A 16,156-nucleotide genomic window follows, 5' to 3' on the forward strand; every position below is an offset into this window, starting at 1 on the left:
AGTCAATGGTGTGTTTACGCTTCTTTATGGGCTAAAGAGCTGAGCGGCCCTGGTAGACATACAGACAGACACCTTCGCTTCTTTCGTACAGCATTTTGGAACCATTTTACTTTACAGATGGACGTACAGAACTAGTAATGTTTTTGCGTGACGCTGCTCAATCTCGTGTTTTTCTAAGGAAGGTCAATGTTTCTGTGCCCACTGTGAGCCAGGAGAAGCTTATTGTGAGAGACTGTGCGTCTGCTTGACTGGTGTTTCTATTTGCGGTGAGACGGTGTAGCTTTCTGTGTTGCCTCTCCGGAGAGCCGGGGTCACCTCTTTGGATGGGTGCCAGGAGTCAGTCACACACTGTGGGGCTGTTTGTTGTTGAGCGATGCACGGGCTAAAGACCTGTGTGGTCAAAGAGCAACATGGCCACGATCCCGGCGCTCGGCAGGGAGGTACGCCTCAGGACCTTTTCTGTCAATAGGGGCAGATGGCTGCTTTGTGTTTTGTTTGTTTGATTTTTTCAGGGAGTACCTGCCTTGAGAAAGAAAGGCAACAACTCTGCAAGACTACTTGACTTACTCTGTATTTTAGAAAATGCGTAAAAGCAGCTTTTAAGCGGTGCTGCAATAACATAGCAAAAATGTTCACAGGCACAAAAAATACCATCTTGAAAACAAGAGTGAACTGAATATTAACAACTGCTAATGAAATTCACAAAGATAGAGGAACTGCCCTGTTTGCTTTCAGGCATCACTACAGACTTCCTGCTGAGATCAATGTTAACAACACCATCAGGTTATTATTATTTCTTTTTTCTTTTTTTTTTTATGGTGTGGCTACCTGCATGATGGTTGTTCATAGGCAGGGCAAAGATTTTTGTAGGGACATTTGGCGTTTTCAGAGCATGAAACATGCTGTCATTAGTGATCATGAGACACAAGCCGACTGAGCAAAGCTCCCTCCAAAGTCAATAGTACACTTAGTAATGGATAGAATCGATGTTCTCCCCCAAAAAGGGGAATATATAAAACTCTGTGGCTCTAAAAATCTATCAGTTGTTGTCTAATGTTCTCTATTCTCTCAAAAAATTGTCTACAAAGTTAATATCAAGCCCTTTTAGTCCCAGACCTCCAGAACCATTCGTTCATTGAATGCCTGGCCATGGAAACAGTCTGTCTACTGTGCGCTCTTAATCTCCCCTTTTAATGGACTTCCTATGTTCTGTGATGCTATCTTTTAGTTTATTGCTTCAGCTACTTAATATATGGATCCCATGTCTCTAACCAGGTTACCACTGAAAGAAAAATCGCATTAAAAGGATATCTGTATCGGTACAGAGTACGCAAAAGTAATTTCCCTGCACATCAGCGTCTATATTAATTGATTGGCTCCTCAGCATTGGATCAGTTTCTATAACCCGAGGCTATAAATAAAAAAAAATAAAAAAAAAATAAAAAATACAGCTTTCAGGAGAAGGGGATGACCAGCAGCCTCCACCAGCTCCAGTTTGGCACAGTGACACACGTTTGACTTAACCACACACATACGTACACACGCACATTTACACACCACCACCTTCAGTAACACAAATGCACCCATCATCCATTAGAAATTTTATCCGTCAGCTTTAATGTACATTACAGTTGGCGGCGTGCTGTGGTGATGGGAGCTGAGGAGAGGAGCGGAGAGAGAGAAGGGATGGGGGGAGACGAGGAGAGGCAGATTAGTACTGTTGAGATGTCTGGTCTCCGTGGAGACGGATGGTGTTGAAAAAACCAATTATCTCTTCCTTGCTAAAGACTGGAACAGGATGTTAGAGCAGCACAGATGCCGTAAGTGTGTCACCAGAGCAAAAAAAAAAAAAAAAAAAAAAAAGGCAAAACATTTCATTCAGATTAGCTGCACGGCACAGTTGTTTAATACAATACGTAGACGTTTCATTACGACATGCCTCTCATAATTTCCCTACATTTATGCAACCTTCAGCTGAGATTTAGATGTCATTTGTCACATTTAATGGACACAACGAACGCAACTGGTGTAGAAGTCATTAAAATACTCGGGTAAGACATGCTCCCTTGGTTAAAGAGGAAAACCTGCTGAGAGCATAGATAGACCCAGAGGAACTGTGTAGAGGAAAAAAAAACAAAAACAAATCATCACTTATCATGTATAACGTCTTGAATGTACATGAGAGAAATGTAAAGTGCTCGAAGCAGTGGGACACCGGTCGCATCAAAAACCTCCTGAGACATCAGACGGCTCACTTCACTCATCACCAATCACACCTCGCTCAACAGTCAGCGACTTTCACTGTATTATTATCACCTCTCGTCAGCGACGTGATTAACGTGAAAGATTCCCACCCCCCCCCCCCCCCCCCCCCCCCCCCTTAGTTTCTTCCTTATGTGTGAATTCTCATTGTGTTTTGTGAGGCTACAGGTGAAAATTGCACGACTTTGATTTTATTCCAGATACTAATTACTTGGGGAAATGCTGCCCTCTTATCATTCGCAGGCTTGTCCTTAGATAGCCAAAATGTCCAGCTGTGCCTGAAGATAGGAGCTGCTTTTCACAGTCCGTCTTGACATTGGTATTCAGGCGTGACAGCTGAGTATACAACCTGATTCTGGGGGGGGAGTGCAGACGATTGGCCAGCCGACGTTTGGACCTGCGTTGTGCCATTTCCCCCTCTGGAGAGCTCCTGGTAGCAGCAGAACCAGGCTGCTGCTGCTGCTTCGTTCAAGTCTAATCCTTCCTCTGTAACTGCCTCTGTGCACACGTAATGCCTTGAGGAGAAAGAGCAGTCCTGTCAGTCAGCAGTCCCACAGAAAGGGATGTTTCTGGGGGGGGGGGGGTGCCTCTCTGTCTCTCCTTCTTATTACTGGGCCATCAGCAGCTCGCCCACACCCTGCCACTGTCAGATGGCAGGCCGAGTGGCTGCCACCAGTTAACCCCCCGGTTGAGGTGGGGGCGGCGCTGGCTCATACCGACGGGCAACAGGCCGCCACCATCACAGGGAAGCTTGGGCGCTGACATGTTGTCTGAATTTTCAGCACACAGAGCTCCCCGTGCCAGCATTATTGTTATTGTCGCTGAAGGAGGAGCTTTTAGTGATAGATGAAGGAGGCTCTGACATTTTTAGAGGAATTTATGATTGTACAACACTAAATCCCCACAGAGACTGATTTATTGGTGTGTGTGTGTGTGTGTGTGTGAGAGTGTGTGTGTGTCACTCTCCACTTCAGAAGAGACAAATAACAATGGCATGGCTCACTGGGTGCATCCTCACTATAGCAGAATTCAAAAGCAAGCGGTGCAGAGTAGAGAATTAGGAGGGTGAGGGGGCAAGAGAGCTGGGGGAGCAATTTTTCCATTGTCTGTGTGCCAAATGAAGGTTAGAGATCGGCGGAGAGGCGTGCGTTGGCAGGGCACCGAGGTTGGCAGCCTTTTCAGACAGGAGATAGGCTGAAAAACAAGTGGCATTCAATTTTCTTTCATTATTTATTTATTTTTTTCTGGGGCCAGAGACGGAGGAACAGAGGGAGAGATTAAATAATATTGTCTGGGTGCAGTTTGCCTTTGAGTTTGTTTACACATGATGGAGAATGAGCAATTTCTCAACTCCAACTGAGCAGCAGGGAGTTTGCACTCTAGGTGGAATGACTGAATACATTATAGCGGCTTATATGTAAGTATATTTCTGCCGAGCGTATGAAATCATTGTGTTTTTCTCATTTGTAGTCACTCGATGTGCGATTTAGTTTGTTTGGGTTGGAAATCTGCAAAAAACACACTCACAGAAACACAGACTCAGACACACACACAATACACACCTCTGTCGCTGCATTCTGTCAGTTTTTGTTTGTTATCTGGATAAGATGGAGTCCTGAATAGAAAACAGGTTATTATTTAGTACTTCCTGTTTAAAATTGTATATTTATACTCTTCAGTGTGGATAGTTTGCAATTTAAGTGTCTCTTAAATCGTATTAAAGGTAGAATTTTAAACAAGATCAATGAGATTTTAGCCCCTGAAATACCACCTGGGGCCCTGAAGGTCACTGGGGAAAAAAAAAAAAAAAGGAGGAGGGGGTGTAAATATAAGTTTTTGAAAATCCAGAGGTCTCAAATGTGAGTATTTCATTTAAATCTGAAGGAAAAGCCGAACAAATCCATCGGTCAAATCGTACATTCGGTCAGCTAGAGCAGCTCTACTTGATCTCTTCTATTTTTGCATCTGTGATGTCAGAGGGCCCGAGGAAAAGAAAGACTGATAGTAATTCAATGAGTGGATAAACAAAAAACACTCTTCTTGTCCTCTCCCTGAACCAATGCTCAGTGACCCCAGCTGAGATGTCGTTTCGCTGCCGCTGTGGCTCTTTGAAGCAAAGGGCAGGAGAGCCGCCCCCATTCTGTTCTGACTCAATGAAAAGTCTTTAATTTGATTTATTTATTTTCTTTCTTTCTTTGGTATGCACATTTCATCAAATAAGCCTTCAGCTGCACCTGTGTGCCTGTTGTGCTCATTTATCAGGTAGACAGTCACAGTCATGGCCCGTCCCGTTTTCCTCATATCAGCGCGATCGCAATGTCTGTCTGTACTTCTCATCTATACTGTTTTCCAGTACTGGGAATTTGGCATCTTATAGCATCCTGACAGCCAGTGTTACACTCATTACTGAAAAAATGTTAACAGATCTTCAAAAGTATTAGTTTTAAGGAAATATGCTTATCTATAATCTTGATAATAGTTAGATAAGGTCTGTTTCAAGATACACTCCGGTGCCCCTGATTATATTAGCTTAGCTTAGCACAGAGACTGGAATTAAGGTACAACAGTTTGTCTTGTTTTATTGACATGTTATATTGAATTTCTTTGGTGAAACAGAATCCAGTAATATAAAAGTTTTTTTTTTTTTTTTACGTTTATGTTTGTGTATGGATCAATGGATATGGATTACGGATAAATGGATAAGTTTGTGAAGCAGGTTAGTCAGTCTTTATGCAAACCTGGCTCTTCTGCATTTTTCTTTATATCTCTTAGATACTTTTCATTTATTACACACTAAATTAACATTTTATGTACTTCCACTTCTTACCTATTTTTTCTTCTTCCTCCGTTATCCCAATTGTATAAAGACATTGACAACAAATCTGTTACTGCTAAAATGTTGTATTCAAAGTATCATTACCAAATCATCAAATAATAATATGCTAATATATCTTGACATTGTGTTATGTTTCTGTGTTCACCATAAGGTTTGATTCTCACAGATTCATTGTACCATATGGTGTGTAATGTACATTATGTCATATATTTGATTTTGGGAAACCTCGAACATGACGCCGCTCCATGTCTCTCCGTATCGTCACATTTGGCGTCTTGTATCTTTATTCCGTTGCAGTGTCGTTTTATCTTTTTCCATGAGCGTCTGTTTGTGCGTGCAGTTGCGGCTGTCCGGGGTTGGAGAGGATCTGGGAAGCTGACCTGGAAGCATGTCACCTGTTCTTGCGAGGTCTCCAGTTGCGGACTCCGAGCTGCAGCGGTGCAGACGTGGAAGAACTCCCGGTTGCAGCAGTTTATCCTCCGGCCCAATCGTGTACCAAAGAAGAAGAAGACTGCGCCATGCTGACTGCTTTGGGAGGGCGCTGGTGTCCCGAGGCGAATTTACAGAACTCAGAGTTCACAAAGGTAACACAACAAAGGTCTCTTAGCGACACATACTGGATCATTCACGCATGCATTGCAGGGTTCATGACAGATTGCTGCGTGCAGGCTGAGATGTAACGCATCTTGCATATATAAGATGTAAAAGATTTAAACCTTCCATCAGTGAAGTGCTGTGTTTATTTTTACACAATCCATTGTCGACACGCAAAGGTCAGATGAGGACTACCTGTTTTCACACTTTGCTGTGTGATGCGAAAAGTGACCTCTGCCTGACTTGGCAGTTGACCGGAGAGAATATTGAGTGTAAAACTGTCGGCGACAGTGAGATGAGCAGGAGTCTATTAGCAGGCTTGCTTGAGGGTATTTTTAAACCAGGAAAATGAAAATGTGGGCGTGTAGGAGGCAACCATTTGGAAACATTTTGGCTTCCTTCAAGAGTTTCATTTTACAAAGTGTAGATTTATAGAGTCTGTTTCTGCATGATTACATGCATTTAGAGGGATCGCATGTGTGTGGTGTGAGCATATGTGTGTGTGAATTCTGTGTCGGTCTATCCCACAGTGAGCTGAGGTCCACTGCCGGAGGGCCAGCTCATTCTCTCCTCTCCTAACACTTCCCTCCGCCCACATAGTCTAACACACTTGTCTGAGATACGAACAAAAGCCAATAATAAGAAAAAAAAACTACACTTGTTTTTTTGCGAAACTACATTTTGTCGGCTTGGAGACTGTGATTTAACATAATATTTGCTTTTTCTCAGCAGCAGGTGATTCTTTAAATATTTCAGTATAGATATACTGGACTGTGGCCATTAGCAAATGTTTGTCGATAGTGTTTCCTTGGTGCTGTTGGCAGAATTTCCACTTGCATGAATTTTAATTAGAGGATGTGGATTTCCATTGTCATGTTTAATTCTCCTATTTTGCTGCAACCTCTTTAACGTCCCACAGTCTCACTCTTTGCATCCATAAATACACACTTTGCATTGATGTCTTCTGTCCCTGCCCTCCCTGAAGGTCTTTTATAAACTGCATGGATTTTTCGGCTCTCCTTTTGTTTCTCTCTGCTTTTTCTTTCTGCTCCTAAAGCCCGGCCCCTCCTAACATTTCTCCAAGAACTAAAAGGTGAGACAGCCAACCAATTCTCTCTCTCTCTCTGTCTCTCTCTGTTTTTGTCTCAGTTCTTTTGCACTGTATTTTCTGTGTCCCCTAAGGTAAAAATATTAGAGCTCAATGTAGCAAAAAGCTCTCTGAATTCGCCCAGAGTTTATCATGTGGCTGCAAAAACAGAGGTTATGGATTATTATTTTTTTTTTTTCCCCCAGAAAACCTTGAATATTTCAAAGCATCAATGTAAATCTGCTGAAAATAAAAGAAATGAGACACAGTATTACTTTGAATTAGTCCCATCCAAAACAAAAAAAAAAAATTGGACCCGATATGCTTTTTGCGACATTGAACATTTAATGAATGAGAAAACTTTCCCATGTTAACCAGATAACGTGCTTCCATGTGAATAAGTATGTTTCAATCTAGCATGAAAAAGGAAGAGCTGGATTACAACTATGATTTTTGATTTCTTTTGTTTTTTCTCCCTCTTTTTACTGCGGAAACATGAGAAACGAGGAAAATATAAAAACAGAGGAGACAGTTGTTTTCTGTCATTTAAGATCACCATGTACATGTACAGACCCTGTGCAATCTATTTCTACTGCTGCTTTGGCACATGGAGGGATTTTATCGGCAATCAATAGCTAGAAAACTGTATTTGGCAGATTGCGTGTTGTTGTGGGATGCATGTAATAGTAGAGACAATCCAGTTTGTGTGACAGCTTCAAAATAGCAAGATGTCATCAGATGCGGTTTGAAGAGTTACGAACGGTCAGCTGCACCTGCGTTTAGTCGGAGAGCCGAATGGTGACGGCTGTTAGATGTTACACAATTTTTTAATGAAGAAATTAAACTGTAACAAACTTTGCTGATTGTTATTTGTTGCTGCTCTGCCTTCCTATGAACCTGCCCCTAAAGCTGAAAACAACATGTTAGCCTCTAATAGGTACAGTGATTAACTCCGTCCTTAGTGATGAATGTACAATTACTTACTTTGACTACTAACAAAGAAACCTGCAGTGCAGATGAGCCAGTTAATTTATTTTCTTCTTGTCGGTTTTGGTGATGAATAATTACAGCCTCCGCTCATTACGATGATGCTGCACACATACAGTACACAGCCGACATAATTGCATTTTCAATTATTCATGAGCAGGTTTATGACTGTGAAACCTCAACAAATGTTTCCCTTTTGTTGCAGAAATTGGAGGAGTTTTTGTTCTGCATGGAGGATAATCACCCAGAGGTGAGTAACGCTAGCGCTGTCACTTTACGGCTGAATGTTATCAGTGTAATTAAAGTGTCACTCGCATCGACACTGGGCTGCCGGGACACCGAAGGATCCATTAGTTGACCTTAACTTAAACACGACCACTGTCGCCTTTTTGACTTTCTGATCAATACTGATCTACATGAGCAGCCTGGGTCCTTTTGCAGACTGTCTGAGTTTGGACGATGGCTTTAAAAACCTTTATTTATGCAGGAGAAGGTTTTTTTTTTTTGGCACATTGTTGCTTTAACTGCATACTTTTATGGGCATCACAGTCGAAAAATACGACTGATTTCAAAGCTGAGACTCCTCTGTTTGCACCTAATTATTCCAGATCAACAAAAGAGAGAAATCTCCCTTGATCAAAACCATTCATAAACATTTAACAGCTTGACTGTGGCCGCTTGCCACTAATTAAATTCACAACTTTAAATTTAAACTTCTTGCAAAAGCTGTAAATTAAAGGTCAGCGAATTCACCTTTGATAACTTTGCCTCATTAAAAAGTGCGCTCATGCTGGAAGTGGACAGGAGGGTGACTTGCACATTGGAAGTACACAACTTTAAATCACCGAGTGATGGGGGGAAAAAAACATTCAATCGTGATTAAGTATGATATATTGCTGAGGCTGATGGTATGATGGCTGTTAAATGGTATTGGTATCTTCATCGGGACGGTCTCGTGTTAGTGCCTTGCAGGAGTTGGTTTCTCCGCCTCCCCTGGCGTCTGACCTCCTTCTCCTTTCCATAATGTCTTTAAGTAAATGATTTCCACTTAGCTGCTGCCAAAGTGCTCGCCCTCTCCCACAATGGAGATTGATCGGTGTGTGCACGTTCTGTGTGCAAGTGTGTGTTTTAGCGCCGCTCTATTTTCCTCTAATCTCCACTAATTGTTCTTTCATCCTCTCAAGGTCCTCACGCTGACCTGCAGCACCGCACAACCATGGAGACACAATTCAATTCAAATGTTGGAAGCGTTTGATTAGTTTCTGTCATCCAGTAGTTTTGATTACATTTACTATTATATACTGAATCGTTATATATGTAGTATATTTTTGCAGTAAGTACATGGTGTGACTTTTGCCCCTTTGTTCTCGTGGGTAATGAGCTAAAGTGTATGTATAGGTACATTTCCACAGTCAGATCCAAAAACTGAAACTGCATCAAAATTCTACTTAATCCTTCTAATCAAATTAAATAAACTCAAAGCTGTCAGTCAAACAGACTGTTGACCGACACCCACAACAAAAGCAAAATGTGAATGATGCTGAGCTTGTTCCAGGAGGAAACAAAAAAAAAAAAAAAACAACAACCCAAAAACAATTTCAAATGAGTTGAAAAAAGGATTTTGGCATTTCAAAGGCACAGTAAGGTGCACACATTGTGTCATTTCCTGAGGCGACCTCACAAAGTTGTTGACAGGCTGAAGCCTGATTGGTCTGACTCACTGCAAAAGAAAAATAACAAATAAAAAAATATTAGCAGCTGGAAATTTTCTGAACAAATACGACGTGTTCACAAAATAAGAAAAAAAAAAAAAAAAAGAATCACAGCAATCATTACGAAATGTTTTATATTAGCTACACACGTCCCACACCACCTGTGTGTGTGTTTGTGTGTCTGTGACACATCGTAGTGATTACCAAGATCACTCAAGAAAAAACAACATTAACATTTTATACATCATAAAAAAATACACAATGCTGATCACGTGATTGTCTTGGAAACCGTTTTTAACTTACTCTCAGCGCATCATTGACAAAAGAAACTAGTTAATCACAAGCTAGTTAATTTCCTCTTGAGTCCAAAATGAATACAGCTATTTTACTGTCTGTAAATGCAATTACGGCTCAATGCTGGTAAAATATTGTTGCTTTGCACTGCTCACCTGGTGCAAAGAGTTGGGCCCTAACAGCACCCATGGGAACGTACACAATTACCTGCTGCCTCTCACCCATTATTGCCTAAATAACTAGCACATGCACGAGTCTGAATATTGAATTTCTAATAATTAATTTGCACAACTTCATGCTCATGCAGTCAGCTTTGTTTACTTTTGGTCCAATATCACCAGCACTAATGTGCATCAGGAATCAACATGACAATACACGTATGCCTGAGATTCTATTATGCAAATTGACGTGTTGTTGAAATCTCATTTCCCATGTCTCCTTGTTTGTCAGATTTAGCAGAGAAAGTCATTTGAATTGTTTTGATCTCCACCGGGAGCCAAATAACAGCTTTTCATTTGTTGTACCAGTTTTTTTTTTTAAAAGATTTGATAACAAACCGCGAGGCCTGTTTTCAGCGGTGTCGTTCTGCACTGTGAGCGTCTTCTGCTGCTGTTGACTTTAGGAAAGCTGGCTGGAGGCTCTAATGTATAGAATCAATCTGCTGCACAAACACGGAGGGCTTATCTGCAGAAGATGCCACTAACCTCGACAAACTGAGCGCTCAGCGGATCTATGAAGTGACCGTCTTTCCTCTCTGTGTGAGCGGACGGGGGATCCCAGCATCACAACAAAAACATCATGTTGACTGATCTGCTTTTAAGTGTCTCTTCATTCGTTAATTGCATCAGGGATGACTTGAACATGTTGGAGGAAGGGGGGGGGGGGTTGTTACATCATCTAGAGAGAAAGAGCTATTTCAGGAGGGAGACCAGGGACACGACTTTCCAGTGATTGTTCTGACACCTTCGAGCTGCAGGGAGTTGATATTTTCTACCTGCAGCTACGAGTCAGATTAGACTTTCTACGTGTTGTTCGACAAGAGCACCGGTGGTGGCCGTTCACATGAGTGTGTGTCTGTTTGCTGGGAGTGTGGACCGGTGTGTGTTCTGCTTGATAAGTGTGAGGAAACTAGGACACAATGTCTGCAAAGGGGCCTGTTTTCTAATTATGGCCAGTCCTGCTCTGCCCAACTGCACTCTGCTCCCCCACCCACCTGACAACCTCCAGCACATACTCCGGTGATCGGGCAGATCTGCCTGTACGCTATGATGTAAGAAAGAAACGTACGGCAGCCTCACGGTTTTTTGTTTTGTTTTTTTTTTTGCCTGTCACCACTTCGGGCCTGGGCCTGGTTAAAAACAGGGTGATGTTTACTGTGAACAAGCACCAAGTCGAAGGAGAACTCTGGAGAGCTCCGTGCTGAGCGCTGACTGGTGGTCACAGTTATTATCAAGACTACCATTAAAGTGAGAACAAAAAAAATCTCAACTCAAGAAGTGTTAAAGAAAAAAAAAAAAAAAACACAGCTTCTGATTGTTTAACAGCAGTTAGTTTAATTTCAGAGGTTCTTGACTCAATCACTTTAATCACAACTGAATATTAAATGGAAACGCTCTAACATGTACATAGTGTAAAAGCTAAAAATACCTGATTTATACAGGAATTTAACAACACAAGAGCCCACTAGTGTGAACTCTGCTGGGGTCCTCTGCTCTGTTCCTCTGCCGTTAGATAGAACAATAGGATCTTTATTGTCTGTGTAGTTATGGCAACCAACGAAGCAAAAGGTGCTGTCCCATAATATGTCAGCAGACTTGTTTTAGAGCCTCTGAGAACGGATAACACAGATGCTGGTGAGGCGTCAGCGAGGCTCAGACATATGGTAATAACAAAACGCATCGTAGATTATTATGAGCGGAAACAAGACGGTTTGCCTAATGGAGGTGTGGGATTTGAAAGATGTGGGTGTGTAATCGACAGGGAGAGGCCAATAAAGCATTTCACACTGAGAGAAGCATTATGGGAAGTGTAGGGTACAATGTTTTGGATCTAAAACTCAGCCCACAACGTTATGTACCTCATTAGATGCTGCACTGGTGCAGGTATTCATTATTTTTATATGTTTTTATTTTTATATTTTAGATGGTTGACTGAAACAAGAATGCATTCTGCTTTTTACCGTCACACAACCACCAACATTTTATCTTCTCTGAAATATTTCCTTGAAAAAGTTTATAACTTCAATGCAGCAAAGGTTCTCATTATTATTATTTACTATCCATTTTTTATGCTGGATGACTCCGATCGTTTTAGTGTTCTCTTTATTCTGCTGCATTATAAAGCCTCAAAATGTTCAGTTTTTACCCGGTTTGCTGCTTGTTCTTACTGTTGTGTTTATTTGTTTTCCAGATCCTATTTGTTGGTTTTCGTTCCCTTTGTGTATCCCCGCCGTCTCATCCCTTGTTTTCTTCTCCGGACAGGACGGGTGCAGCGAGCCCGAAGCCGCTGACCTGACCGAGCGCTGCGAGCTGATCAGTGACAGACTAATGACCTTGGAAGATGAATTGCAGACAGCCATACTAAACCGAGATCAGGTCCTCACCCATATCCTTTCCCTGCTCTTTGGATACACTGTGAGCTATTTGTGTGTGCGTTCCTGTCTCTGTCTGTGTAATCTTCACATCCAAACTACCTTAAGGCCGACCGGTGTTGGCTTTCAGGGACTTTACCTTCTGAGGAAAATAACAACAGCAACAACAACAACAAAAAAAAAACAAAAACAACCAAACACACCAGTCTTATCTGACATTATGGGCTCATTCAGAGAGGGAATTGAAGATAAACTGGGATCAGAGGATTTCTCTTGACAGGCTGGACGTACCCACTGGAAAATGAAATGGTTAAAGTCCAAGCGAGGTTATTAGTGGGGCTTTGATGCGGGCTGCCAGTCACTGTGGGTTGAGATTAAAGTTGGCCGACAGGAGCAGCACCACGGGCAGATAGAGGAATGTCACTCTAATGACTCCGCTGCCGTCATGTCGTAATGTCCACCCTCCTCCTGACCCTTCCTCCCTCCTTCCCTCGCTCCTCCTCCTCCCCTCCGTCTGCCCACTTCCACTTGGTGCTACTGGCTCGGAGGAAATTACAATATCCATGATAATGACTCAAATGAAACTGTTGAAGCTGATTACAGGTCACAATACATCATTTTCTATGCTAATTAGAATCTGATTGGAAATAGATTAGTGTGTTTTTCTCACTCCGCCTTTCCCCTCCACACTTTGGGCTTATTGAGACGGATAGAAAAGGTGATATTTTCACACATGAACATCTAAAATGCTTTTTTTTTTTTTTTTTAATCTCTCTCTCTTTATTTTCTTCCATGCCTCATTTATCGTTTTTGAACACGGACTGACAGAAATACTTTCCCCAAAATGATGAAGCGCTGTGGTTTATGCAGTTCGTCCTTCGCTCTCTGTATAAGGCTGTTTTCACATCTGATTAGAGATTCATGTCCCCGCTGTGCTGTCTTGGGTCAGCATGGGCTCCTCAATATCAATGCAGCGTGGCAGCCGGGGATAGACACAGGCTGGCCTGCCTCTCCCCACCTTTCTGTTTTCATGTCCTTACGTGTCATTCATTGTGGCTTTTTGAAGTCACGGTGCTCTTGCTGTGCAAAAGCGCAGCGGACGCTTGCGGACGCTGAGGATAGATGACAATATTGTTATTGTGTGGCAGAAATCAAACAGAAAGCAAATTTAGGATGACACTACTGTTGCCATAGTGACGGGAAGATCAAACCTCCAGTCTCTAAGGGTCTCAATTGAGTCCCTGCTCTCAATACAAGGATGTGAACGGCCGACCGCTGAGGGAAAAGAAGCCCCCCCCACCCCCTGTGGTTAGTTTTCAAGGTTTTCAACCTAATTCTGAATCTCGTTGTCCCATTTGGATCATGTTGCCTTAAAAGTCTTGTCGATTCCGCTGCAGTATTCATGAAAAGCTCTTTAACGGCTGGTTAATTATGAATGAGAACAATCTGTGTCCATTCAGACAGTAAAATGAGCCATCAGGCCCCATCTGCCATCAAAGCCGTCCCTTTGATTTGCCACTTAAACTGGACACTAGCACGATTAATTTGAGTTTCTAAGCAGGTTAAACAGCCCCCCCCCCCCCCCCGACTGATGACAGCCTCTATCCCCATTCATTGATGGGTCATTAATTATTTAGCTCGCCAGGCTGTTTGCCTACGTCCCCATGCTGCCACCAAGCTCCACGGACAAGGTGAGCTCATGAATAGTGAATCAGATGGGGCTTAAATTGGGTATGACTTGATGATTCTGTCCCAGTAATCCGTTTGGTGGCCAAATTGGAGATTGATGGCTTCATCAGGTTGTGTCTGCCCTCCGCTATTACCGCTCGCCATCAAGGCCCACGAGTGACACATTACTCCCAGATTTTTGTCTGCCGGCGTGCTTTTTTGTTCGCCATTAATGTGTGACTCAGCACGTGTGTGATTCTTCCTTAACTCCCTTTGCACAGTCCCTAGAAAAAGAAGTTCAGGAAGTAAAGGCCACTTTGCAAGCCATGCTCACACAGCTGACAGAGGAAGAAGAGGAGGAGGAGGAAGTGAACGAGTCATTGGACGACGACCTCATGAAAAATGGGATTGAGGAAGAAGAAGAGGATGAAGATGAAGATCAGTACTTCAGTGACAGCTGGGACATTTGAAATGGATGTCTGCAGTGTTTTTATGACGACTGACACACAGACCGGCTCTCTGAAAGCCTGACCTCTGCTTTGTAGTGGAGCTGACCCCGTATCCATTTTCCATAAAGCCTCATTCAACCAGCCGCTGAAAGTTTCCAGCACAGACAATTTTTATCTACAAATAAAAAAAAAGAATTTAAAAAAAAAAGGAAAATAAATATGAAGGATTTTTATATAAATGCAAAAAATAAGACACTTTAATACAAATATTAGAAGTTTTTGAAGTTCCTGTGTTTAAACCAGGTGAAGTGCCTTAGGCCAACGATCTGACAGTGATTTTTTTCAAAGAGTTTTAGGAAACCTGCAGGTTTACTGTCATGTCTTATTCATAAGCAGGATTTCTTTTCTCTTTGTTTGTTTGTTTTTTTTTCCACTGTAAAATTTTTGATGATTATTTGGTTAATTGAGAGATTTTCAGTTGTCATTTACAAAGACAGCCTTGAAGTGATGTAACGTTATCTGAAAAAGTAAGAATGAATGAATTGTGGTGAATCCTACAACAACAGTGATGCACCGAGAAAAGCTATAAATGTGAAATGAAAATGTTCGCTACGCAACGATACCTATCCAGTGTTAAAAAACAAACAACTCCTTGACAAAAACATTTCATCGTAATTTAAATAATTATTTTAAAAGAATGCCTTATTCCTCCTCCAAAAGTTACAAAAACCTTTTAAAGAAAATCAAACCGAAGGAGAAAAATGACAACTTCCTGTTTGAATTTTGGACCAAGTGGACAATCTGAAAATCTTTCACTGGCAGCAGTTTTGCACATAAACTAAAACATATGCTTAATTTTAAATCTGCTTGACACTTTTTGTGTACGTTCCGTACATTTGGACTTCAGTTACATGTAATTATGTCCATTAAGTAACTCATTTGTGGTGCTACAGAATGTGAGCTAACTTAAACAACTTTATTTTTTTGTTTTGTTTTATTTTGTGTGTGGTAAATGCAATACTTAGACACCCCCCCCCCCCCCAGCCCCGACCCAGTCTTAAAGCGGCGTCTGCTTAGCTGCTGTCACAGTTCTTTCTTTTACATATAGGAAAAAAACCTGAAGGATAAAATATCAGTTGGCACATAAAATAAGTATTTGCAACTGCTGTTAGTTTACTTGTTTCTAAAATAATATCATATCTGCCACTGATTATGTGTTGTTTCTATTTTATGTCTGCTCAGAATATATTTGTTTATTCCACTGGGTGTCACTTGACTTTTTTGTACTTTCACCCATTAATCAGTTTTTTTTTTTTGTTTTGTTTTGCTTTGTTTTGTTTTTACTGTGCAGCTTGAATTCACTGAGTTGTATATTTATTCCTTACAGCATCTCACTAATTACAGCATGTACCATTCAGCCTAATGTTGTGTCCTGTTTTCTTCTTGTATTGAGTTACAATCCCTCTGGTGATTTTCCCCTCATATAAAATGTGTGGGCATGCTGCCAGGCGAGTGAGGGCAGCGGTGACATGTAGGAGATATAAATACGGTAATAAAGGTCCTCTAGTGAGGTCTTTAGGGGATACAAGGGCTTCTATTGTTATCTCACCTCAGCAGCGGCGGTGTGGCTAATTGGGAGACAGCTTCACGGAGGACAGGGCGGGGAGGGTGTTGCTT

At 41.8% G+C, this 16,156-nt stretch overlaps 1 protein-coding gene across 1 annotated transcript in view; it reads left to right on the forward strand.

The window, feature by feature from the left end:
- The window catches only part of disc1 (DISC1 scaffold protein), a 37,843-nt gene extending 21,947 nt beyond the window's left edge, over nt 1–15,896 (forward strand). Inside the window, exons 11-14 of the mRNA XM_029521856.1 lie at nt 5,439–5,682; nt 7,972–8,016; nt 12,253–12,376; nt 14,310–15,896. Coding sequence (XP_029377716.1) covers nt 5,439–5,682; nt 7,972–8,016; nt 12,253–12,376; nt 14,310–14,500 — 604 coding nt within the window. The 3' untranslated portion in view covers nt 14,501–15,896. The remainder of the gene's footprint in view (nt 1–5,438; nt 5,683–7,971; nt 8,017–12,252; nt 12,377–14,309) is intronic.
- Nucleotides 15,897–16,156: the final 260 nt, after the last annotated feature.

The sequence above is a fragment of the Echeneis naucrates genome, chromosome 15 (genome assembly GCF_900963305.1).
Source record: "Echeneis naucrates chromosome 15, fEcheNa1.1, whole genome shotgun sequence".
NCBI lineage: Eukaryota > Metazoa > Chordata > Actinopteri > Carangiformes > Echeneidae > Echeneis > Echeneis naucrates.